Below are 26,855 nucleotides of genomic sequence, written 5' to 3' on the forward strand. Positions count from 1 at the left end.
CAATAGTAGGAAAGTAACCAACATCCTTATAAAGAACCCATGGGTCAAAGAAAAAAATCACCAGGGAAATTACAAAGTATCTTTAATTGAATGATATGAAAATACAACATAATAAAATGTACGGGATGCAGTTAAAGCAATGCTTAGAGGGAAATTTGCAGCTTTAATTGCCTAACTTAAAAAAAGAAGAAAGGTTTCAAATCACTAACTTCAGCTTTCACCTTAAGGAACTAGGAAAAGGAGCACAAACTAAACCCAAAGCAAGCAGAAGGAAGAAAATAATAAAAATTAGAGTAGAAATCAATGAAATTAGAAAATAGAAAAAAAAAAAAAAGAAAAATTAATGAAACCAAAAGTTGTTTCTTTGAAAAGATCAAAATTGAGAGCCTTCAGCTAGACTGACCAAGGGGGGGAAAAGAAAAACCAAGATACAAGCGACTACAATAAAAAAATGAAAGAGGGAACATTACTACCGACCAATAAAAATTAATTATACATGAGCGATGTGAACAAGCTAATGCCAATAAATGAGATCATTTAGAAAAGATGCACAAAACCTAGAAAGACACAAATTACCAAAACTGATTCAAGAAGAAACAGAAAATCCAAGTAGACGTATAAGAAGAAATAAAATTAGTAATTAAAAATCTTCCCACACACAACCAAAAGAGAGCTGGAATGGTTATACTGACATCAGACAGTTTAAGACTTTTAAGACAAAAATTATTGCTAAAGAGTGATATTTTATCTCACTCTATCAGGAAAATATAAAAATTGTAAACATACAGAAAGTGAAAAGACAAACCCACAGGCCAAGAGAAACTCTTTGCAAGCATTTATCTGATAAAGGACTTGTACCCACAATATATAAAGAATTCTCAAATCAGTAATAAGAAGACAATGTAATTTTAAAATGGGCAAAAGATTTGAATAGACACTTCACTACAGAGGACACACATATGGTAAATAAGCACGAAAAGATGCTCAACATCACGAGCCACTAAGGAAATGCAAATCAAAACCACAGCGAAATACACTTCACATCCACCAAAACAGAATACAGTATCTATAATCAAAACAGATAATAACAGAAATTGGAGCCTTCATACATTGCTGGTAGGAATGTAAAATGATGCAGCTCCTCTGAAAAACAGTGGCAGTTTCTCCAAATGTTAAAAAAATAGAGTTGCCATATGACCCAGCAATTCCAGTCATAGGTATCTACTCAAGAGAAATGATGACTTATGTCCCCACACAAACTTGTACAGGAATATTCATAGCAGCCCAATGTGGAAACATAAATGTCTATCAATTGATGCGTGGATTAGCAAAAGAGAGTATTATCAGGCAATAAAAAGGAATGAAGTACTGACACATGCCACAACGTGAATAAACTTTAAAACATTATGCTAAGTGAAAGAAGCCAGTCACAAAAGGTCACGTACTGCAAGATTCTACTTAAATTGAAATTTCCAGGATAGGCATATCTATATAAAAGACAGAAAACAGATTAGTAGTTGGCTAGAGCAAGAGAGAGAGCAAAGGGTAATGACTACTAATGGGTACAAGGTTTCCTTTGGTATAATAAAATTGCTCTAAATTGGTGATAATTGCACAACTTTGTAGACATACTAAAACCACTGAATTGTACACTTTACATAGAAGAATTTTACACTATATATATATATATATATGTATATATATATATATATATATCTCAATAAAGCTGTTAAAAAAACCCCACACCTTACCAATACTTAAAAAAGGGGGCGGGGGATGGGGAAGGAATAAACTAGTGAGCCAAGCAGGAAAAAAACAAAACCAAAAAAATTTTCCCCACAAAGAAATGCCTAGCTTTAGACAGTTAAACTCTATCAAATACTTGAAGAAACAATACAGTTCTACACAATCTTTTCAAGGAATAGAAGAAACACTTTCTAACTCATTCAATGAGGCCAATATTTTCCAAATACCAAAGTTATAAGAAGACATAAGTACAGACTAATATCCCTCATGAATACAGACACAAATCATATATATAGATATATATAATTGTATATATGATATATATAGATATATATAGACATATATCTATCTATCTATCTATCTATATATAGACATATATATATAGACATATATCTATCTATCTATATACATATATAGATAGATAGATAGATATATCTATATATGTATATGTATATACATATATAGAGACTAATATCCCTCATGAATACAGACACAAATCATATAGATATATATAATTGTATATATGATATATATAGATATATATAGACATATATCTATATCTATCTATCTATCTATCTATAGACATATATATATAGACATATATCTATCTATCTATATACATATATAGATAGATAGATATATCTATATATGTACATATGTATATATATGTATATACATATATACATGTATATATATGTACATATATATATGTACATATATATACATATATATGTATATATATGTATATATATATTATACATATATAGATATATATATATATATATCTATATATGTATATAGATAGATAGATATATGTCTATATATATAATAAAAATATATGACCAGGGGCGCCTGGGTGGCTTAGTTGGTTAAGCCTCCGACTCCTGATTTGATTTTGACTCAGGTCATGATCTCACAGTCATGAGAATGAGCCTCACATCAGGCTCAGGGCAGAGTGTGGAGCCTGCTTGGAATTCATTCTCTCCCTCTCCATCTGACCCTCCCCTACTGGCCTGCGTGTGTGCCGTGGCATGTACATGTGTGCGCTCTCTCTCTCTCTCTCTCTCTCTCACTCTCTCTCTCTCCCTCTCTCAAAAAAAAAAAAAAAAAAAAAAAGCCCTGTGTGTCTTCCAGCTACCTTGGTCCTCATGCTCTTGTGACAAGAATGATATACTAATTCATTCTGTATCTTCTTTAAATATATATACATACATCATATATATGTACATACATACACGATATATATATATATATACATACATATATATGATATATATATGACAAAATCCATTCATGATAAAAACTTTCCACAAACTAGAAACAGGAGGAAATTTCCTCAACCTGATAAAAAGCATTGATGAAAACCTACAGCAAACACTATACTTAATGGTGAACAATTAAATACTCTCCCCTTAAGATCAGGAACAAGGTAAAGAAGGATGTGTGCTCTTGTCACTTTCTATTCAACACTGTACTGGAGGTTCTATCCTATACAAGAAGGGGGAAAAAAGGAGGAGGAGGAAAAATTAAAGGCATTCAGATATGAAAAGAAGCAAAACCGTCTTTATTTGCAGACCATGTTATCCTGTGTGTAGAAAACCCTAAGGAGTCTGTACACAAAAAAACTACTAGCAGTAACAAATGAGTTCATCAAAGCTACAGGATACCACATCAATATACAAAAAGTCAACTGCACTTCCACATGCTTAGCAATGAAAAATCCAAAAATGAATCCAAGAAAAAAGGAGTACTTAGGAACACTGGAAATACTCAGGAACATCAAAAGAATGAAATACTTAACAAAAGAAGTACAAGCATTGTACACTGAAAATTGCAGAGCATTACTAAGTAAAACTAAAGATCTAAATAAATGGAGAGACATTTCAGGTCCTGAACTATAAGATTCACTATTATGAAGACAGCCATTCTTCTTGGATTGGTCTGTAGATCCACAATACCTGCAAACCTCCAGCAGAATGTTTTTTTGGTAGAAATTGACCAGTTAAATATAAATTTTTATGGAAATCCAAAAGACCTAGAGTATTTGGAATTTTGAAAAAGAACTAAGTTGTAAGACTTACACTACTGGAGTTCAACACTTACTATAAAAGCTACAGCAATCAAGACCTGTGGTACTGGCCTAAGAAAAGACCTATAGACCAAAGCACAGAAATGGGAATCCAGCGATGAATCCTTCCATTTATGGTCAGCTGTGTTTTCACAGTGGTGCCGAGGCAACTTGATGGGGTGAAGGACAGCCTTTTCAACAAATGGTGACGGCACAACTGGACAGCCATATTCATAAGATGAATTTAGATTTATTTGTACTTCATGCCACAAAGAAAAATTAACTCACATGAATTATGGACTTAAATGTAAGCAGTAAAAGTAGAAAACTTCTTAAAGAAAATACGAGAAACTCTTTGTGTCCGTGGATTAGGAAAAGACTTTTTTGCTACAATACCAAAAAACATGATCCATCAAACAAAAAATTGGTAGGGTTCACTTTATCAGAATCAAAGATGTTCACACTTTGATTTTTTAAATGTTTACTTTTGAGACAGACAGTGCAAGTGAGGGAGAGGTGGAAAGAGAGGGAGACACCGAATCTGAAGCAGGTTCCAGGCTCTGAGTTATCAGCACTCACAGAGCCTGATGTGGGGCTCAAACCCATGAGCCATGAGATCGTGACCTGAGCCGAAGTCAGATGCTTAACCAACTGAGCCACCCAGGTGCCCCAAGACATTTATACTTTGAAAGACAGTATGAAGAAAATGAAAAGGCAAACCAGAGACCGGGAGGAAACATTTGCAAATCCTACGACTGACAGAGAACTTGTATCCAGAATATTTAAAGAACTGTTACAATTCAGTATAACAAAAATAACCCAATTTAAAAATGGCCAAAGATCTGAATAGACATTTCACCAAAGAAGAAAAGTACGTGGCCAATAAGCACATGAAAAGATGCCCAACATCTTTTCAACATTTTAATTGGAATTATTGGGGAAATGCAATCAAAGCCACAATAAGGTATCATTTCACACCCAAGTATTAAAACAGTCATAATAAAAGTAAAATAATGGACAGCTCCTGGTCATGATCTCACTGTTGGTGTGTTCGTGCCCTGCGCTGGGCTCTGTGCTAACAATTCAGAGCCTGGAGTCTGCTTCGGATTCTGTGTCTCTCTCTCTCTCAAAAAAAATCAACATAAAAAAATAATAAAAAATAAAAGTACAATAATGGGTATTAAAAAACCCTCAAATCTGCTACTGAACTGTATACTTCAAAATGGTTAAGACAGTAAATTGTTATGTATATTTTATCACAATGAAAAAAAATTTTAAGCGCTTACCAATACTTAAAAAAAAAGTAGTGAACAAAGTAGGAAAAAACAGAAACAATCTTTTCCCACAAAGAAAAGCCCAACTTTAGATGGCTTTACTGGTGAGTTCTATCAAATACACAAAGAAGAAATAACAAAATTTTGCACAATCTTTTCCAGGAAACAGAAGAAAACACTTTCAAACTTATTCAGTGAGGTCAATTTATTTATTTTTATTTTTGAGGTCAATTTAAATGTGTAATCAAAGGCATCATGATTTACTTTTTGCAGAAATGCACTGAAGTATAAAAGACATAAGGTATTGGACCAGAAGCATCAGGAGCTGGGTTCCAATCCAGAGTCTGTCACCAACTAGTTGTGTAATCTTTGTCAAGTTACTTCATCTTGTTGGGCTTCAGTTTCCCTATTTGTAAAATACGAAGGTTGACTGGCGAAATCCTTTCCATCTATATGATCTAATTCCATGGTATACTTACTACATAGAATTTTGTTTAAAATTTGTCCGATTGTATAATTGCTATAACCTTTCTGGAAAACAATATGGCAATATGTATGTAGTAACAGCCAGCTCATACTCTCTGGCAAAGTATTTCAACTTTCAGATATTTGACTTAAGGATATAATTCAACCAACCACAGAACACGTAAAAATAAAAAGATGGTCACTTTAACCATCTACATGTCCAACAATAGTAGAATAAGAGTAGTAACACAAAGAAATATCAAATTACTAAAAATTAGTATGAAGAAGATCAAGGAAAATATTTTTTGTTATGTAAAAATAATCAGAATATAAATGAGTTAAATTACGAAAATGTACACCGTATATAAATACACGCCAAACAAAAAGTCATTTCTACTGATGAAAGTAAGTATTTGAATTTTGAGTCTAAAAGATTTTGGTTTTAATTACAAAGTTTTTTGAAATATTGATACATGATATACTCAAAGAGAAAAAATCAGAAACTCATCCAAAGGACAGATAACAAAATATCAAGATTATGTTGATAAGGTTCTAAATTGCTCTGGCTTGATTAAGGCCTTCTCAGAGTGGTTATGAACCTAGGGCTCTCGGCAGAAATCTCAATGATTAAAACTTTTATCAGCTGATACTGGAATTATCAATGTATTTTACTTGTTCTAGCCAGTATTGGGATAAAGCCTGGAGGTCTGATTTTACCAAATACTCATCCAAATCCAGATATAATACTGGACAGTCCAAAATTCTTATGCCTGATTATTTATCAGTCACCCCCTTTCAAGTTCTCAATTTAAAAATTATCAGCCTCCATTTGTAAATATATAAGCCACAAGACATCTGTGTTATATAACCACTAAAGCTCCTCCCTCAAGTAAGGAGTGTGAAAAGAAGGGAGTATCTAGCTTCCTGACTTTCCTTTGTATTCCTATGGCTGCCTGCTTAGGACAGGAATTTCAAGAGGATCCAGTCTCAGCATTTCCAAGGTCAGTAGACAGAATACTTGGGGAATGATACTGGGCACGATCCTAATAATAGTAGGCTGAACCATATGAAATCATTGGCAATTGCTCAATGTGGCTCAACCTAAGTCAATGCCGTTGTATTAAGAAAAACTTGCCGTTCCCTTTGAGACTGTAGAATCGTTGGCAAGGCTTCTCTCCTTGATCTTTTCAATGAGTACACTTATGGGAGTCATTACTTTCAGAACCAGAATTTAAGCAATTTTAAATTTTAATTTTCAAGCAATATTTACATGTTTGCATTAAAATGAAGTGTTTTACCGGCAGCCAACCAAAGAACAAATTTCAGAATTATCCCACTCTCACTCGATTCTTGTCAAAGTCATGTTTCCCTTCACACAGCAGCAAGTTTTCATACTTCCCGCACAATGCTGCTTCCACCTCCAACTGAAATTTGTCCCATCCTGAGAGCATCTTACCTGAAACTACCATAGACTATAAGTAGAATGGAAATCAGAAATGTAGACACTTGACTGGAATCCACCAGGGAATAGGCCCTAGAGAAATGAGAAAAAAAAAAGTTAAATCACATGGCAGCAAGTCCTCATGGAGTTTACAGTATGGTGGAGTTCGATCTCACTAAGTTTCATTATTGTCTTTAAGTTAAAAAAAAAAGGTGTAAATTAGCATTAACAAAATAACATAACTGAGACCTGCTAGTTTAACATAAAGAATACATGTGTAGGTTCACAGCTATTATTAGTTAACACTCATAGGATGTTAAATGACATCAATGTAAAAATCCCATCTCCGTATACCACATGATGCTTACAACATCCACTCCCAATTTAAGATATGCCAAGATATCTACCATTACCGTACCAAAGATAAAGTCTCAGTGATTATCATATGGTACCAAAATCACAACTATATATGCCAAAAGGTATACAACCAGGAAGTCTTACTCCCATCTAGTTCCCCCCAGGTCCTCTTGAGATAACCACTTTTACTGGCTGGTTTCTTGTATAGCGTTCTAGAACATACAGTATCAACACATATTATTTCTCACCATTTCTCACACAAAAGATTAACACTCTGTACTCCCCCCACCCTCCTTTTACAACATAACCTAGAGATCTTCCTATATCACTATGTGCAGAGTTTCTCTTCTTTATTTTTATTTTCTTTAAACATCTACATAGATTTCTATTGTGTGGACACATTGAAAAACAGTTTTTGTTTTTTAAAAAAATCCCTTTTAGATGGACACTGTGGTTGTTTCCAAAAATTCTGTTACCCACAACTGTGTAATAAAGAGCCTTGTAAATTATACCTGCAACGCACACATGAAATGACACGTCTGTGCAGAACAAAGGTCCTAAAAGTGAGACTGCTGGATCATAGAGGAAATGTACTTGCAATTTGGATAGATGTTGCCAAACTGCCCTCCAGAGAAGTTCTATCATTTTGCATTCTCACCAGTAACAGGTTAGGGTTCCTCTTTTCCAAAGCCTTGTCAACAGTGAATGTTGTATAATTTTTGACTTTTTACCAATCTGAAACATGAAAATTGGTATCTCGATATGGTTTTCATTTGCATTAATTTTCTGACGTAATTAAAATTTAAAATTGATTAAAAGTGAGCTTAAGCAGCTTTTCACATGATTAAAGGCTAGTACAAGCATTTTTTTTTTTAATTTTTTTTCAACGTTTATTTATTTTGGGGACAGAGAGAGACACAGAGCATGAACGGGGGAGGGGCAGAGAGAGGGAGACATAGAATCGGAAACAGGCTCCAGGCTCTGAGCCATCAGCCCAGAGCCTGACGCGGGGCTCGAACTCCTGGACCGCGAGATCGTGACCTGGCTGAAGTCGGACGCTTAACCGACTGCGCCACCCAGGCGCCCCTAGTACAAGCATTTTTAAAAGAATTTAAACATTTTTTTCCAACTCCAGAGCTATAAAAAACAAAGGGAGCCTTTTTTCAGGAAATGGTTTCTTCTAGCCTGAACAGTTTTATTTTTCAAATCTATACAAGAAAATCTGGTAAAAGCTGACTCCAAATCTAGTCCACAATTTATAATAAAACTTTTTTTGTTTACTTTATTGGGGGGGGGGGCAGGAGGGGCAGAGAGAGAGAGGGAGTGAGAGAGAGTCCCAAGCAGGTTCCACATTGTCAGTGCAGAGCCCAATATGGGGCTCTACCTCACCAACCATGAGATCATGACCTGAGCCGAAATCAAGAATCGGACACTAAACCTACTGAGCCACCCAGGCACCCCTATAATAAAACTTTTTGAAATGTCATATATTTTCAACTCAAATTATCATTATGGAAGTTTTACAAAAAGCTTTTAAAAAAATAATTATTTATTTTTGAGAGAAAAAGAGTGTGCGTGCATGCAAGCAGGGTAGGGGCAGAGAGAAAGGGGTACACGGTATCTGAAGTGCGCTCTGTGCTATCAGTGGGGCTGACACGCGGGGCTCAAACTCATGACCGTAAGGTGATGCCCCGAGCCGAAGTCAACCCTTAACCGACTAAGCCCCCCAAGCGCCCTGGAAGTTTTACAAAAAGCTTTTTAACACAAAGAACTTATTATGCAGAATATGGTTTAAAATTAATTTTAGCCAATTTTAGCATTTTAAAAATAGTATCAATTTTATTTTTTAAAAATTACAAAAATAATTCATGTTCATTGTAAAAATCCAAATAACAGGTAAGAAGCAAAGGTACAAGTGCCTTGCCCCTCCCCCCTGTCCACATGCCCATTCCCTAGGAGCAGACGCTGTTTACAAGTTGGTATGTGTATCCTTCCACATAAAGTGTGTATGCAGAATGTATACACACCATAAAAAGGGATACACACTTCGTGTCCTTCTGTAACTTGCTCTTTTTTCAAACTCAACTATGTAACAGGGGCTATTCTTTTCTACTGCCTTAATTTATTGGCCTTTTGCTATAAAATTAAGACATGGAAAACCTGATAATTTAAACTGTACTCTTTCTTTTTTTAAGAGAAATCACCTAGGTTCAATAAACACAACTTTTAACCATATACATATTGTCTACAAATTCTCATTTCTGAGTTATTAACCACAGCATACCACACTTTTTCACCTCACTTGACCTCCTGAATTAGGAGGGTAGCTTGTTGTTTCTAACGTCAACAGAAACACACGGGGATGCCTCCGCCTTTGCTGTTCTTTTTCGTCAATTTAAGATTTAGTGAATACAGGAATGTTTCCATTGCCCTTTTTTCAAAGGCAATCATGGAATCCCACAGGTAAAGATAACATCCACATCATGATACTGAACAGTCAAATATCCTGTGAAAAATATTAGGAAGAGCTGCATCTTGTACTCTCGCCGATGCACCCTAACTCCTGTCTTGGGGCGCCTGGATGGCTCAGTCCGTTAAGCCTCTGACTTCGGCTCAGGTCATGATCTCGCAGTTCATGAGTTCGAGCCCCACGTCTGGCTCTGTGCTGACAGCGTAGAGCCTGGAGCCTGCTTCGGATTCTGTGTCTCCCTCTCTCTCTCTCTGCCCCTCCTCCCCGCACCCCCCCCCCCCACACACACACTGTCTGTCGGTCTCTCTCGCAAAAATAAAACATTAAAAATTTAAAAACAATTCTTGTCTAGCCTAGAGCCTATCAAAAACATTGATATTATACATACTATTACATTTAAAATGTGTATGGAAATCATTTTTGCAAAATAACATCTGCTTAAGAAATGTGAACATGCTAGCACATTTTGTCACTAACACTGAACATGTTAGAACATCCTGCTATCCTAAGACAACTTGACAATGAAGTTTTTCTTTTTCCACACTTACCAGAAAACCTTCTGCTACTTACAGTCTCTGAGTTTAGGGACTTCTTGGCATAGATACATTATGCGTTACGCATCATTTAAGTTTATTTCATTAGAGGTTGCCCTTGTCAAGTTTACGCTGAAACATGTACATTTTACTATTAAGTCTTTAAAAAGCCCTGAAGACAGAAGCACCTATTTAGCTGATGATAAGCCCAGGACGGACATAGAAACATAAGTTCTCTCTCTCATACCAGCTGTGTTAGCCAATAAATAATCTGCTGGATCATGTAACTTAATCAATACAAAGAGATAATAAGATAATTACAAAAATATCAAAGTAAAGAATAAATGGAACGGGAACTCAAATACAGAACTGCACTGTCCAATATAGCAGCCACTAGCACTAAAATGGCCACTTAGCCACCAGCCACACGTGGCAATTTAAATTTAAATGAAATTAAAAATTTGGTTCATTGGTTACACTAGTTGAATTTCAAGTATCCAATAGTTGATGACTACTCTACTGAATGGCCAGATAAAGAACATTTCCATCAATGTAGCAAGTTCTAATGACTGCACTGATGTATACTTGTATAGGAAGACACCCCTGTTATAGTTCAAAATTGGGCTTCTGGGATTTTCTTGGTGGTAAGAGCAACATCTAACGTTTTACTGAGTGCTTAATTTTCACAACCATTCTATGACATTAAGTCCTACATGTATACAACCCCTTATTCAAAAAAATACCTTGAGGATAGATGTGTTGCAGAAAACCCCCTCACTGGGGTCTAGAGCAGCAAGTACCCTATAATCAAATATTAATATTTCTGTAGTGACACATGAATAACCACACTAAATAAGATAAATAAAGATTAGAAACCGCTTCATAAGCTTGGGTCAGGTTTTGCTTCCATGTGAATTACAGAAAAACTCTGGGTTTTCAGAATTTGAGGTATGGAAACTGTGGACCTGTGTGATTGTCACCATTGAGCTGAGGAGCCGGGGGCAGTTCTGAACATAGGCAGACTTACTCCATCATCTCTCAAACTGACTTGATCATCTGATGACAAACTTGGGAGTCAGGAAGCTCCAGTTTCTATCTTTAATTATTCTATAACTAGCCATTTGATCTTCCGTAGGCAAGCTTTTTACATTTTCCTGGTCTCTATAAAATCCTCTTTTGGCCTAGACAAACTTGAAGGCCCAGCTAATTTTTATTTTCAAGACTCTAGGTTTTTATACTGTGTTTTTCCTCCAAAAATAATAAATATTACCATATAAATATGTTTGGCCGATCACTGGCATGTTTATAGGCAAATGAGCTGACAAAGGCAGCACTGTTTCCAGACTACTGAAAACTGTTATTAAATTTTTTTACATTGGACTATAGTTGACACACAAGATTACGTTAGTTTCAGGTGTACAACATAGGGATTCCCCAAGTTTATACATTATGCTGTGTTCACCACAAGTGTAGCTACCATCTGTTACCATACAACTATTATAATATCCTTGATAATATTCCTTAAGCTGTGCCTTTTATTCCCGTGACTTAACTCATTCCATAACTGGTTGGTTTAATCAACCAAGGGAGAATTCTTCTCTTGAGTCATTTTTTACAAAAACTGGCCAGCTCTAGGGTCTAACCCACAGCTCTTTTGTTTCATTATCAGATTGTTTAATAAAGGTTTTAACTGCTGATAACGATAGGGAGAAGAGGGCCTCATCCATACCTCTATTATTCTCTTTGCCTGCAAAGAGAAGTAAAGAATCAGAAACACTTCACAAGTATGCGAAGACCCAAGAATTTTACTGCAGAGACTGGGGTCTGGGCTTCTGGGGTACGACCAGAGTAGGGCAGGCAGAGGGAAAGGTATTCCAGGGAAAAAGGGTAGGTAGTCTGGCCAATTCTAGGAAAGCAAAGCCCACAGTCTTATTTCACAGCCTCTTCCTATCCCACACTTCAGGCTCTCCCACGGCCAAAAGCAGATGTGTATCATCTCTCAGGACCTTCTCCTAGTGAGGCGTCTTTTCCCGAGACTCAATGCACATTAAAGACAGGAACTTACTCTACAGACTGAAACAAAAGAACTACTACTGAAATGCAAAAAGAAACTAAATACATGCCTTTCAGATAGGCCAAAATCAGGTTGGCCAAATGTACTGAAGACAGACTCGGGAGACTTTGCCAAGTGATGTATTAGTACAGGTTAGCTGTTGAGATATTTTACGTGGTCACTACAAAACCCCCTAATTCTTTTACCATATTCCCCCAAACCTTAATAGAGACAGAAAGCTACCAGAAAGTTCTCTCATATACAGTAAGATTATATTCTACACCCTAAGATTTTTAGAACCATGCTGGATTTTATTTAGTAATTGCTCTACAGTCAAACATCTATTTCTAGCTGCTTTACCAGCAAGTGCTTATAACACATATCCTGCTAAAAATCATGCCAAACTGAGACACAGAGAGTACTGTTCTATAACGTGTTCTATGTGTCAGCCTTCCAGCTATACAATGAAAGCATTCTTGTCCACCCAACAAACCAAGCAACTAATATTCCAACCTAGCACTGTCTGGTGCCCTAGACTGGCACTTTGCAAACTTTTTGGTCTTGAAACTATTTACACAAGGAAGACCCCTTAGAGCTTTTGTTCCTATGGGTAACAGCTGCTGGAAATTAAAACTGAGAAAAAATGAAAACGTTTACTAACTCATTTAAATGTAACAAAACCATTACACATGAGCATAATTCTTTTTTAAAGGAAAAAGAACTATTTTCCAAAACAAAAAAGAATTTAGTGAGACAAGGGGCATTCTCTTACATTTCTACACACCTCTTTAATGTCTGGCTTAAATGGAAGACAACCAGATTCTCATATCTGCTTCTGCATTCAGTCTGTTGCCATATGTTGCTTTAGTTGAACACTATGAAGGCTATGGAGAAGGAAATCTGGCCTGACGCATATGGGTAGCTGGAAAAGGGAGGGGTATTATAACAACAGTTTTAGGTAAATGAGGAGACTCTTCTTTAATGCTACACTGCACTTCAACAAGTGGTAATTTCTTAAAGGTTATTTTTTTTCAATGTGAAATCTGAAACCGTATCGGTTAAGTTTTTTAAAAAATATATTATGTTAAAATCCAAAGGATTATGCTATACTTTGAATGGATCCTTTACCCATGAATGATTCTGTAACATCATACACTGGTCATCTGGAAAATATTGGTTCACTGAGTTATGCAGCTTTTCCAGATGTGGTCACATTTCATTACACAGTATCTGAAAAACCACATTTGTTAACATCATTCCTGAGACTAATGATAACAGATACAGTTTTCCAAAATTCTAATTTTCACTTAAAAGTTCAAATTGTATCACTGGTAAACAGTGTGGAGGTTCCTCAAAAAATTAAAAATAGATCGACCCTATGACCCAGCAATAGCACGGCTAGGAATTTACCCAAGGGATACAGGAGTGCTGATGCATAGGGGCACTTGTACCCCAATGTTTATAGCAGCACTTTCAACAATAGCCAAATTATGGAAAGAGCCTAAATGTCCATCGACTGATAAATGGATAAAGAAATTGTGGTTTATATACACAATGGAGTACTACGTGGCAATGAGAAAGAATGAAATATGGCCCTTTGTAGCAACGTGGATGGAACTGGAGTGTTCTGCTAAGCGAAATAAGTCATAGAGAGAAAGACAGATACCATATGTTTTCACTCTTATGTGGATCCTGAGAAACTTAACAGAAGACCATGGGGGGGAAAGGTGGGGGAAGGGGAAAAAAAAAAAAAAGAGGTTAGAGAGGGAGGGAGCCAAAACATAAGAGACTCTTAAAAACTGAGAACAAACTGAGGGTTGACGGGGGTGGGAGTGAGGGGAGGGTGGGTGATGGGTATTGAGGAGGGCACCTGTTGGGATGAGTACTGGGTGTTGTATGGAAACCAATTTGACAATAAATTTCATACTTAAAAAAAAATAAATAAATAAACAATCTCTAATCACTGAGAACTAATACTCTAAAAACAAACAAACAAACCAAAAAACCCAAATTGTATTACTGGCAAAACGACTTTATTTTTTTTAAATGACAGGCTCACTTCATTAATTTTTGAGAAATTGCCAAACATCAAAGTGTGAATAACTCTAGTTTGTCCACTAGTCATTCTTCAAGTAAAAACAGTGTTCCAAGAAAAAAGGAGCTAGTTCAGCTACCATCTCAAATGACTGCACAAGTATTTTTTCAAGAAAACCAATGGTACCTTAGTATACAGCATACATGCTTGAGAACTTTCTATTTTATTATTTAAAAATGTGTTAAGGATTGAGATTTAATAAAAGTAATTTTCACTGCTTCACCCTAAGGGAAACTGTTTTTCTGTTTTTAAACAAACACAAAACAAAACAGTGTAGTGTGTGAGGGGCACGTGGGTGGCTCAGTCGGTTGAGCATCCAACTTCGGCTTGGGTCATGATCTCACAGCCTGTGAGTTCAAGCTCCACACTGAGCTGGCTGCTGTCAGTGCAAAGCCTGCTTCAGATCTTCTGTCCCCCTCTCTCTGTCCCTCCCCAACTTGCACTTTCTCAAAAATAAATAAACATTTAAAAAATTATTTATTTATTTATTTGTTTATTTATTTATTTTGAGAGAGAGAGACAGAGTAAGAGCAGGAGAGGGGCAGAGAGAGAGAGGGAGAGAAAGCAGGCTCCACACCATCGGTATGGAGCCCCGATGCGGGGCTTGAACCCACAAACCACGAGATCATGACCTGAGCTGAAACCAAGAATCAGAGGTTTAACCGACTGAGCCACCCAGGTGTCCCCCAAAATAAAAATAAATAAATGAACGGTGTGTGCACAGTGGTGAAGAACATTATGATTACTAGTGCAGTTTGGTGCCACTGCCTTGATTCATGTCGCACAGCAGAGTTTTTTGGTTTTTTTACCCACCACTGCTTTTCACCATAAGGAAAAAATGTCAAAATGAAAAAGACAAGGAAAAACTATCAAAATGAAAAAGACAAATAACTTTAATGGTAGCCCCCCTAAAAGGGTCTGAGGAACCCTGAGGGATTTGTGGGCCACACTTTGAGAACAGCTGCCTTATACACTTACCCACAGGTACTGGCTTTACAAATTCCTAGCATTTTCTCATATGAACTTCTAAAATCACAAAACACCAAGAAGTAGTTAAAATTATTTTGCTATGCAAGATTTTTGGCTTTAAATAGGATATGCACAACATGACTTACATTCCAGGCCTCAGCAATACTAGCTTTCCCTTTAAGGTAGAGTATGTTCAAAGAGGACTTCATTTGTATTTTCATCTAAAATATCTAACATTATAGTATCCACAATTCCCTTCCACATTTTTCCATTATTTTAAGGAAAAAAACCAAATATGTATCCTACGCTTAATAATGGAATAGATAATCTTATGAAATAAAATTTTAATAAGTTAAATTTAATCTTTATGTCCAAGACACAAAGTAAGACAGTCACTTAAGAAAGTGACGATCTAGTAAGAAAGACACATTGTACAAGGTGACAGAATGTAATATTCTAATAGAGAAATAAAGTGCTATGGGAGGTGCTATGGGTTGCCACGTACTGGAGGGGGCAAACTATGGCCTACTGCTATTCCAGTAAACACAGCCAAGCTCATTCATTCAGGTATCGTTTATGGCTGCTCTGGTGCTTCACTGGCAGAGCAGTAGAGTTGTGACAGTCTCCACATGGCTCACATAGCCCAAAATATTTACTAACTGGTCCTATATGGAAAAAGCTTGCTCACCCTTATTGTATATTGTTGTTACTGAATAAGGCCACCCAACTAAGAGGGCCAACGAATGTTGAAATACATCCTACCCTTCCCTCCTGGAGGATGCAGCAGGACTTCGGGCACAAAGCTTGATGAGCAGAACCTTGAGTCCTACAGGATGGATGCAGCCACCTGGTGGGAGGGACACCTTTTCTTTTCACAAAGGTGACAATTTTTGAGCCAAGCCCATCTGGTCAGGGAGGCACTATTTCCTGTTTTGCACAAAGAGGGGTGTGCGTGCGTGCGTGTGTGTGTGTGTAGTCTAGCAAGAGTCACGAACATCTCTGAGTCATACCATGAATATGGGTGGATTTCCAATATCAAAATATTTTTGGATTAGAAATGAAGAATTTTCATTCTTCCTATCTCTTCATTAGCACCAAATACTTTATGGAAAAAAACATATATGAGATGCACCATATGTTACTATTTTATTTTATCCAGCTAGCACGGTGAAAAATTATTTCCATCAGAGATGCAAAATCTGAGGACTGAGCATATTCCTATGAAAGAAAGGTATTAGTCTCTAAGGCAGTAAAGATGATCTGTAGTCATTTTGTTTTCAGACACATTTTATTGCCTACAATAGGTAAGAGAGGGTTTACAGGGTTCCAGTGAAACAGAAAGAAGACCCCACGCTGACGGATTCCATGGTAAGATGCTTCCATTCTTTCCTATGAATTACTCTTTTAGACAGATCCTCATATTACAATTTCAAAAGCATGTGCATTTTTTGGTGATTTGAGCACACACCCAGCAACATAATTGTGACTCCTGTGTTAAAACACCAGCAGCCAGAAATAGCCCTGTACTGGCTGTAACATACATTTTTAAGGCAAGGGAAAAACCTAGGCAACTGGTTTTCTCAAAGTAGACAGAAACAAGCTGGAATAAAGTGGTTTATGCATTTCCATTTGACCAAGGGACTCATTTTCAAAAAAGAAAATTATAATGCAGCTTTTGAAGACATTTTTGTATCACTAGCCAAGCCAAGATTGCTTTAGAACTTGAACTAAATAAATTTCCTTAAAAACTTACAAAAATTTGTGTTAACATGCTGGTCAAGATTAGTATTTCATAAAGAAACTGCTCCTGAATGTCTAAATACTTTCTCAGGATATGTGTCCACAAAACTTAGTAAGGCCTATGTATATACCCCAAACAACTGAAAGCAGGGACTCGAGAGATACTTGTACACATGTTCACAGCAACATAATTCACAACAGCCTAAAGGCGGAAGCAACCAAAGTGTCCATCAATGAATGAATGGATACACAAAATGTGGTGTATGCATACAACTGAGTATTACTCAGCCTTAAAAAAGGAAGGAAATGCTGATATGTGCTACAACACAGGTGAACTCTGGAAACATTACGTTAAGTGAAATAAGTCCAACAGAAAAGGACAAATAGTGTTTGATTCCACTCATATGAGGGCCCTAGAACAGGTAAATTCATAGAGAAAGTCAAATAGAGGTTACCAGGACTAGATGGAGGTGAAATGGGGAATTCTTATTTAATGGGTACAGAATTCTGTTTGGGACGATGAAAAGGTCCAGAAACGGACAGAGGTGATGGTTGCCCAACCTATGTAAGTGGACTTAATGCCACTGAACTGTACACTTACAAATGGTTAAACTGGGGGCGCCTGGGTGACTCAGTTTTAAGTGTCTGACTCTTGATTTCATTCAGGTCATCATCTCATGGTTCTTGAGTTTGAACCCCACGTCGGGCTCTGCGCTGACAGCCTGGCATTCTCTCTCTCCCACTGTCTCTACCCCTCCCCTGCTCATGCTTGCTCTCTCAAAATAAATAAACTTTTAAAAAGTTAGCAGTTCAGCTTTTATGTTTACATTTATTTTACAGTAAAATTAAAAAAAAAACAAGAAGGGGATTTTTTTTAACACTGTTCTTAAAAACATTCAGCAAATTTTCACTTCATGAGTCTCATTAAAAGATTATTCTTTGCCATTTAATGCTGACAATATAATAGCTTTATGTATAATTCTGTAAACAAAGTCTTGAAAGCATCCACACAATTCCAAAATTTGGACTTTAAGAAGATTTTCCAATGACTTATAAAACTGGATGCTACAGGTTGACATTTAGTCATTTCCTGGTAGCTGACCTCTCCTCACGACAGACCTACTTCTGTGGACAAGCAAAAAGAAGCCTGACGACCTAAGTCACAGTGCCTCCTTTACTTCTATCAAGATAAACTAGAGAAGTTCAAAAGGAATGTCCCAGAACAAGGGGATTTCTAAGACAGACCGAATTTCAGTAAGAAGTCTCCAATGCCCATGGGGGTACTTGCATCACCTCAAATTCAACACATCTAAAACCAAACAAATCTCCCCATTATCTTGCAAAATGTAACGTCTGTTACAGGCTCTAACGGTAATAACTGCTTCTGTCACTGCTCCATCCTATCTTACGCATCAATGCATGCAGGACTATTTACATTAGTACTCTCATAAGTGCGGCACTCCGAGATAAAGACCCAGCCCCATATCACCCATTGAGAACTGTCTGATAAGGAACAGAAAAGTAAAAAGGTTATCAAATTAAGCCATACTATGGATCAGTGTAGAAGCTCAGCTTGGAGGCCTGCGTGAGAGTACGGTCTACTGAGAGATGACCAACAGTCCAGTAGCTCAGCTAGGCTAGAAAGAGAGGTGAGGGAGCACGCATGGGTGGGAGAGAGAGAGCAAGAGCTACAATGCACTCCCACAAGAGTATCTGCTGGGGTGGGGGGTGGTGTGGGGGGACTGGTACGAGGTAGTGAAAAGAAAAAAGACCAGAAAGGTGAAACAGGCCAGGTCAAACCTTCTAGGGACTCAGGGGTGGATTGCTGTCTCTGCTAGGGTTTTTGTTTTTTGTTTTTTGTGTTTTTTTTGGTTTATTTATTTAGAGAGAGAGAGAGCACGAGCAAGGGAGGGAGAGATAGGGAGAGAGAGAACTTGCAGAAGAGGGGCAGAGAGAGAATCCCGGGCAGGCTCTGTCCTCAGAGACTGACACGGGGCTCAAACCTGCAAACCTCGAGAACGTGACCTGAGCCAAAACCAAGAGTCAGACGCTTAACCAACTGAGCTACCCAGGTGCCCCTCTGCTAGTGTCTTCTTGACACAATCTGGCTTCTGCCCTCAGTACTCCATGGAACATGCTCTCCCTCTCCCCAAGATCAGCAACAATCTTGTTGTTTTATCCAGTAAACTTTAGTCAGTATCTTACTTGACATGCTCTCTCTGGCTCCGTGCAGGATCTGAAAACAGCGATCGCTTTCTTTCTTAAAACAATTTTGTCCCAGCATTCACGATTTTCTTCTGGACTTCCTCCTATCTCTCTGGCTCCTAAAAGTTCTTAGTCTCCTTCTCCTCTGCTCATCATGGCTTCTGTCATCAGTGCCCCCTCACTTCTTACTCCACGCATTGTCTTTGTGTGACACTGTCTACTGTCATGTGTTCAGTTACCATCTCTATAGGCTGATGGCTCCCTCCTCCTCGAAACAATAACAATCTTCTGTTGAGTAGTGTGTCAAGTAGTGCATAAAATGCTTTTGCAGATGAAGTAACTGAAACACAGTGAGGTTAATCAACCTTTTTCCTTTTGCTATAGTCATTGTATTTTGTATACTTCACTCCACTATGAAGAAATTTTAAAAGAATAGCATGGAAAAACCGTTACAGGAGGAAGCAGGCTAAAGACCAATATGTCACATAATACCACTTTTATTTAAAATGGGACTATTTCACATTTTTGCATTTATGTGAATTTTTAAAATGACACTAACATTTTTTTTTAATTTTTTAATGTTTATTTTTGAGAGAGAGACAGAGCACGAATGGGGGAGGAGAAGATAGAGAGGGAGACACAGAATCTGAAGCAGGCTCCAGGCTCTGTGCTGACAGCTCAGAGCCTGACACGGGGCTCGAACCGACAAGCTGTGATCGTGACCTGAGCCAAAGTCAGATGCTTAACCGACTGAGCCACCCAGGCGCCCCATGACACTAACATTTTAAAAAATTGTATTTAGGGGTGCCTAGGTGGCTCAGTTGGTTAAGTGTCCAACCGCTGACTTCGGCTCAGATCATGATCTCGGTTTGTGAGATTGAGCCGTGTGTCAGGCTCTGTGCTGACAGTGCAGTGGAAGCCTGCCTGGGATTCCCTTTCTCCTCTCTCTGCCCCTCCCCCCACTCCTACACGCAAGCTCTCTCAAAATAAATAAACAAACATTAAAAAAATAAAAAATAAAAACTGCATTTAGGATCTTAGGAGGATATGCTAAGAAAAGAAAGTGCTTGTGATTTCTGAATAGGCTACATTTTTTCATTTATTTTTAACCATATGCTAAAAGCTTATATCCTTCAGTTAAACGTAACATCCCATCTATGGTAGAATTTATTTTCAAAAAGCCAAATTTAAAGACAAACGTTTTCTTAAACTTTTAAAAGCACCAACATCATGAGGCTCCCAGGTGGCCTGGTTGAGTGTCTGATTCTTTTTTTTAAATTTTTTTTTTTAACGTTTATTTATTTTTGAGACAGAGCATGAGTGGGGGAGGGTCAGAGAGAGGGAGACACAGAATCTGAAACAGGCTTCAGGCTCTGAGCTGTCAGCACAGAGCCTGACACGGGGCTCGAACTCACAAACCGTGAGATCATGACCTGAGCCGAAGTCGGACACTTAACCGACTGAGCCACCCAGGTGCCCGATTCTTGATTTTGACTCAGGTCGTAATCCCAGGGTTGTGAGACTGAGCCCCAAGTTGGTCTCCATGCTGAGCTTGGAGCCTGCTTGAAATTCTCTCCCTCTCTCTCTCTTTCTCTCCCTCTGCCCCTCTCCCCAGCTTGCACAGGCTCACGCTCTTTCTCACATACATACATACATAAATTTAAAATTAAAGCACCAACGTTACAATTACATATATATTTTAAGTCTTATTTAGTCATGTAATCACATCAGTTGAGATCTTGATTCAGCACTAAATGCTACTAGATGTTAGTTTTCTGGTTATTGACCCCTTTTCACACTGGAAATGGCAGCAAACTCTCATACTGTAATTCATTTGAAAAGACAGCTTAAAGAAAATTTTTTTTTCAACATTTATTTATTTTTGGGACAGAGAAAGACAGAGCATGAACGGGGGAGGGGCAGAGAGAGAGGGAGACACAGAATCGGAAACAGGCTCCAGGCTCCGAGCCATCATCCCAGAGCCCGACGCGGGGCTCGAACTCACGGACCGCGAGATCGTGACCTGGCTGAAGTCGGACGCTTAACCGACTGCGCCACCCAGGCGCCCCAACTTAAAAATTTTTAAGTAGCTACTGTAATAGATTTTTAACATAGACAGTTTATTTGTAGATGGGGCTGAACAAACATTAAAGAGTAAACAGACCCCCAGTCCCTTTCCCATAGTATGTCCTCCTATATGATACTACCTTAAATCTATCGGGCAGTCAAGGGGCATGGAGGTAGCTCAGCTGGTTAAACATCTGACTCGGTTAAACATCTGACTCTCAGTTTCAGCTCAGGTCATATCTCATGGCTCACTGGATGGAACCCCACTTTGGGGTGTGTGCTGACCCCAAGGAGCCAGCTTGAGATTCTCTCTCCCAGTCTCTGTCCCTCCCTTACTTTTGTGTGCCCATGTGTGTGCACTCTCTCTCAAAATAAACAATCAAACAAACAAACCTTAAATCTATTGTACAGTCATTATATTTAGTAACACAAAAGGAACATCTCTGTTACTAAAGTCAAACTCTGGGAAGAGGACATAGGTACACAGGGAGAATAGTATCATTAGGAGCAAGTATCTTCTCTCACAGAAGAGTGAAATTCCAAAGAGATTAACTGGAAGATGAGTTTCTATCTAGTGATTAGGTTAAAATATGGTATACTTAGATTCTAGGTTTGTCAGTAGAATTTTATCTGTTGAAATTTTAATCTCATCTAGAAATACTACCATTATCAATGAAGTAAAATCATAAAAACGACACAATAATATTTCTGGAAAATCAACTAGACAGAAATATCCAGTGTAGATGGAAGGGGCAGAAGAGAGGAGACTGGAATGAAGGAGACAAACTAAAACTCTTACAAGAATCTAGGCCTAGGGGCACCTGGGTGGCTCAGCTGGTTAAGCATCTGACTTCGGCTCAGGTCATGATCTCATGGTTCGTGGGTTCAAGCCCCTGCATTGGGCTCTGTGCTAACAGCTCAGAGCCTGGAGCCTGCTTCGGATTGTGTTTCCCTCTCTCTCTGCCCTTCCACTGCTCATGCTCAGTCTCTCAAAAATTAATAAATGTTAAAAAAAAATTTTTTTAAAGAAAAAAAAAAAAAGAATCCAGGCCTATAGCCCAGATTAATAAGAAGTAGAAATGGAGGAAGTAAACAGTTACAAACTATATTTTGAAAGAAATACCAAGGAGATCTGGTGACACACTGGGCAAAGGGAATGAAGAAGAGACAAAGAGTGAAAATTTCTATAATATGACAGTGACCTGACCACTTAGCCTGACAGTGGAGACACCTGACTGGGCACCAAAATCCAGGTCCAGGTACCTCACATATCAGTACCAGAGGCAGAAGTCTCAAACCAAGGCAGAAGAACCTCGACACAGACCGTCTCCTGGCCCCATGCCTACCTCATTCATCAACAAGCCTCAGCAACCTACAAAACCTAGACACTCCAATTTCTAACATGGTACTCTACTATCTTTTGTCTTCAAAAGCCCCAATCCATTTCCTCTACTTCAAATCTCATCTCCTAGAGCCTAGACTCTGGACTGGACTGGATTCACTTTTTTTGATGGCAAAACGTTTTCACTCAGTATTTAATCTTTGGTTTCAATTATCCTGAACAGTGCACAATGGAAATTAGGAATTACTACGGGGAGAACTTAGAGCGGAGGGAAAAAAGATCACATTAAAGGCTGAGCATATGTACTGAGCAAACTGGGGCTGTGAGACAGATGCTAACAAATTTGCCCCAAGTCCTACAGAAAGTTTCAGGGGGCGCCTAGGTGGCTCAGTCAGTTAAGGGTCCGACTTTGGCTCAGGTCATGATCTCGTGGTTCACGAGTTCAAGCCCTGTGCACTGACAGTTCAGAGCCTACGGCCTGCTTCAGATTCTGTCTCCCTCTCTCTTTGTCCCTCCCCCACTCACGTTTTGTCTCTCTCTCTCTCTCAAAACTAAACATAAAAAAAAAAGTGGCAGAAACAGGATGTGAATACAGTATGGCTCCAAAGGTCCACAGTTCTAACCATTACCCCTGTTATTACCTCTCATAAAAGCAGATGAGGATGAAGGCTGATTTAGGAGAGATTACAGGTGATTTTCTAGAGTTAGTTATTCAGTATGAAGTGAACAAAGTACAACAGGTTCAAAGAAAAGAGTAGGCTTGGAAGTATCTTAAGCAGAAATTTCCTTAAATTCAAATTAATCATGTACTTTTATAAAATTCATGTTAGAAACTCTTCATACTGAATTAATATATAAAAAGGGACACTTGAATTCCCTTCAAAGAATAATGAGTATCTAAGTGCTGTGGAAATCAGCCAGGTAAAGATGCCAAAGAAAGATATCAAGAGTTGGATGAGGTGAACTGGGGAAGGATTCCTAGAAGACTGGTTGAAAAATGGAGGTATTTTAAGCAGAAAAGATGAAATATAAAATGGTAAGAAGATGGAAATGCAGAAATTGAGGAGGATAAACACCTAATAAAGTTATGAGAGCTGGGTCAATGAAACATGGAGCGTACAGAGAAGTGCACTGTGAGATTGTTACAGTTAAGACAAAAGGCTCTGTAGTCAGATGTCCTGGGTTCAAATCCTGACCCTGTCCTTTACCAACTGCAACCTTGGGCAAGTTGCTTAACCTCTCTACTCTTCAATGTTGTCATCTGTAAAATGAGGGTGATAATAACACCATCTATCTCATAGAGTTAAGCTCTCAATGAAGTGATCTGGTAGATGGAATGTTAATAACTTAAGTTCACTGTTCAATGGGAATCACATATTCTTCAGCTAAGAGATGATGAAAAGGGTAAAAGTAAGAAAATTTATTTTAATAATTCTACAGGGGATAAGAGCTAACATTTACCAAAGATTTGGCTCATTCTGAGTAATAGTTATTTAATCCTCATTACCACCCTAGGAAATAGTTAACTTTTATTATCTCTAATTTACATATAAGGAATCTAAGGAATATAGAAATGAAATATCTTGCTTAGGTTACAAAGTATTAAGTGACAGAGTCCAGATTCAAATCCAGACAGTTTGGGTACAGAAGCTCTAAAGTACTCTGTTTACTCTGAATAGTTGCCATTTTGGATTTCCCAAGAAAAGGCTTCCCTCTATTAGTGAAGATATTCAAGGACTGACTGTAGATACAATTACTTGTCATTTTCTAGCAGACAATTCAAGATCAGCCCCAGGGCCCAATTTTTTCCACAGAGACCCATATACTTATACGTATACCTTTTGGCTACTTAGTCCCTCAATCCTTTTTCACTTCTAGCTGTACTACCACATTTTCAGGTGCTAATGTTCTATTTCAACTTGAACCCACCCAATTTATTCAACTGGATTTTTACCTGCATCAGCTAGCTATTACTACAGAGTATGAGGAAAAGGCATACCTACATTTAATGTACCAGATGCCAGGACTGGCCATGGATGAAGGTCCACAATAGGAAAACATCGTTAATTTGTCTGACAACTAAACTGGAGGTAATTCATTAATTTGCCTCCAATTCAGTCGTAAAGGGTAAGGTTTCCAAATAATAGATTTCAAAGTAAAAGCTTATAGTGTTCTGAAAGTTTTAACATTACTTTTACTCTATTTCCAATAGATTTTATAAGGAATCTAAGACCAACAGTGCTGAGACTTCAGAATCTAAACAATGTTCTAGTTACAACAGCATGTTAAAAATGGCCAACATTTATCAACTCAATGTTGTGCAATTCATTGTGCAACATTCATGTAATACACAAGTCTTCCAACTCTTATAAAAACAGCTTTGCTGCTGGGGCATCTGGGTGGCTCAGTCAGTTGAGCATCCGACTTTGGCTCAGGTCATGATTTCACGGTTTGTGAGTTTGAGCCCCATGTCGGGCTCTGTGCTGACAGCTCAGAACCTGGAGCCTGCTTCTGACTCTGTGTGTCCTCTCTCTGCTCCTCCCATGCTCATGCGCTCTCTCTCTCTCTCTCAAAAATAAATAAACATTTAAAAAAAAAAGAGCTTTGTTGCTGTTTTCCCAATATTATAAACATATGTTTACTGTAAGGTCATACTTGAATTCCAAGTTCCCCTCAGCCCCATCCCACCCTCATTTGGACAGGAGCCCAACTTCTACTCCTGAGCTCGCACAGCATAGCCCCTTGTAGAAAGAGAAATGCAGTTGTCTACTTCACCACTGCCTTGATTATACGAGGATTTAGTGATTCAGAAGGAACAGAAATGGTAAGCCAGAACCTTAATAAAATTGGTCACAGCTGAGCTAATGTCATAAGACAAATATAAGGGTGATAATAGGAAAATATCTGGCAAACTTCAGCATTAGTAACACCACCAAGCCTCTTAAATAGTGTTTCCCAGATTCTATGGGACATAAGTTTCTTAGGCATTTAAACTGATGTGCATAACTAAAAGTAGTAATGGACAAGTAGGTTTGTTAAATGCTGAGCTAAACGAAATAAACTTGACTACTGTTTTGTTTTTTAAATAGAGAACTTCCTGAAGCTCATTATATATTTCTGGCAAAACTTATACCACTTCTCCCCTTTTTTTCTGGAGCAGCTTTTGTGACCCACAGCACACTCTTGGAGAAGCTCCGCTCTAAAAGAAGAAATCTTTTTTCCAACACAAGCCTGGTAAAAACCTGGTCTCTAACTCTTGATTCAGAAACTAAACACAAATAATAACCGCAACAATAATAGAAAATGATAACTGTTAAGCACTTATTATGTGCTAAGTATTATTCGGTACTTTAATTTCATGACTTAATTTTCATTACCACCCTATGAGACAGGCAACTTTTATTATCCCCAGATTAAAAGGATGAAACTGCTGAACAGAAAAGTGTTCAAGAACTTGTTCAATGGTACAAAATCAGTAGGTGACAAAGTCTGGATTCAAATCTAGACTATTTGAGCCAGGAGCTCTAAAATAATCTGTGCTAAATAACTCCAAAAACTCATGGTCTAAAGAGGACTCTTCTGTCCTCAGTAATAATATTTAATTCCTTGTTTGTTTGTTTGTTTGTTTGTTTTCAGAGATACATGCAAAGAATCAGTGACTGAGGTCTTTAGCTGGAATTAATCCACTTCTGCTCCTCTAAAAAGATTCAGATCAAATAACTACTGTCCAGGACTCTGGGGGTGGGGGTGGGGGAACAATACAAATATACTATTAGAAACAGAAACAAGAACAAGAAGCCCTGGGTTAATTCAGTTATGAATTTTCTGATTAATCTTGACAAAAAGTGAGACATTCATAAGATGAATGTCAATATTTAAAAGTCACACAAAGAAAGACTATTTTTAGTTAGTAGTTATAATGGGTACTGGACTCTTATAATTGGAGATTTCTGCTACTTGTAAGAATATTTTCAGAGGAAACTGTTGATTAAGAGTCAAATTCTTGTTTAGAGTTTAAATTACAGTGTTT

The 26,855-nt window shown here is 37.8% G+C and overlaps 1 protein-coding gene across 2 annotated transcripts in view; it reads right to left on the reverse strand.

Annotated features, from left to right (window-relative positions):
• Positions 1 to 26,855, reverse strand: part of SPPL3 (signal peptide peptidase like 3) — a 138,399-nt gene that overhangs the window by 42,077 nt on the left and 69,467 nt on the right. The window contains exon 2 of one of the 2 annotated variants that reach the window (XM_023241495.2): positions 7,010 to 7,087. In XM_023241495.2, coding sequence (XP_023097263.1) covers positions 7,010 to 7,087 — 78 coding nt within the window. Of the gene's footprint in view, positions 1 to 7,009; positions 7,094 to 26,855 lie in introns of those variants that run through there. The other variant, XM_019814624.3, reaches the window with a different exon arrangement.

This window comes from Felis catus, chromosome D3, assembly GCF_018350175.1.
Source record: "Felis catus isolate Fca126 chromosome D3, F.catus_Fca126_mat1.0, whole genome shotgun sequence".
NCBI lineage: Eukaryota > Metazoa > Chordata > Mammalia > Carnivora > Felidae > Felis > Felis catus.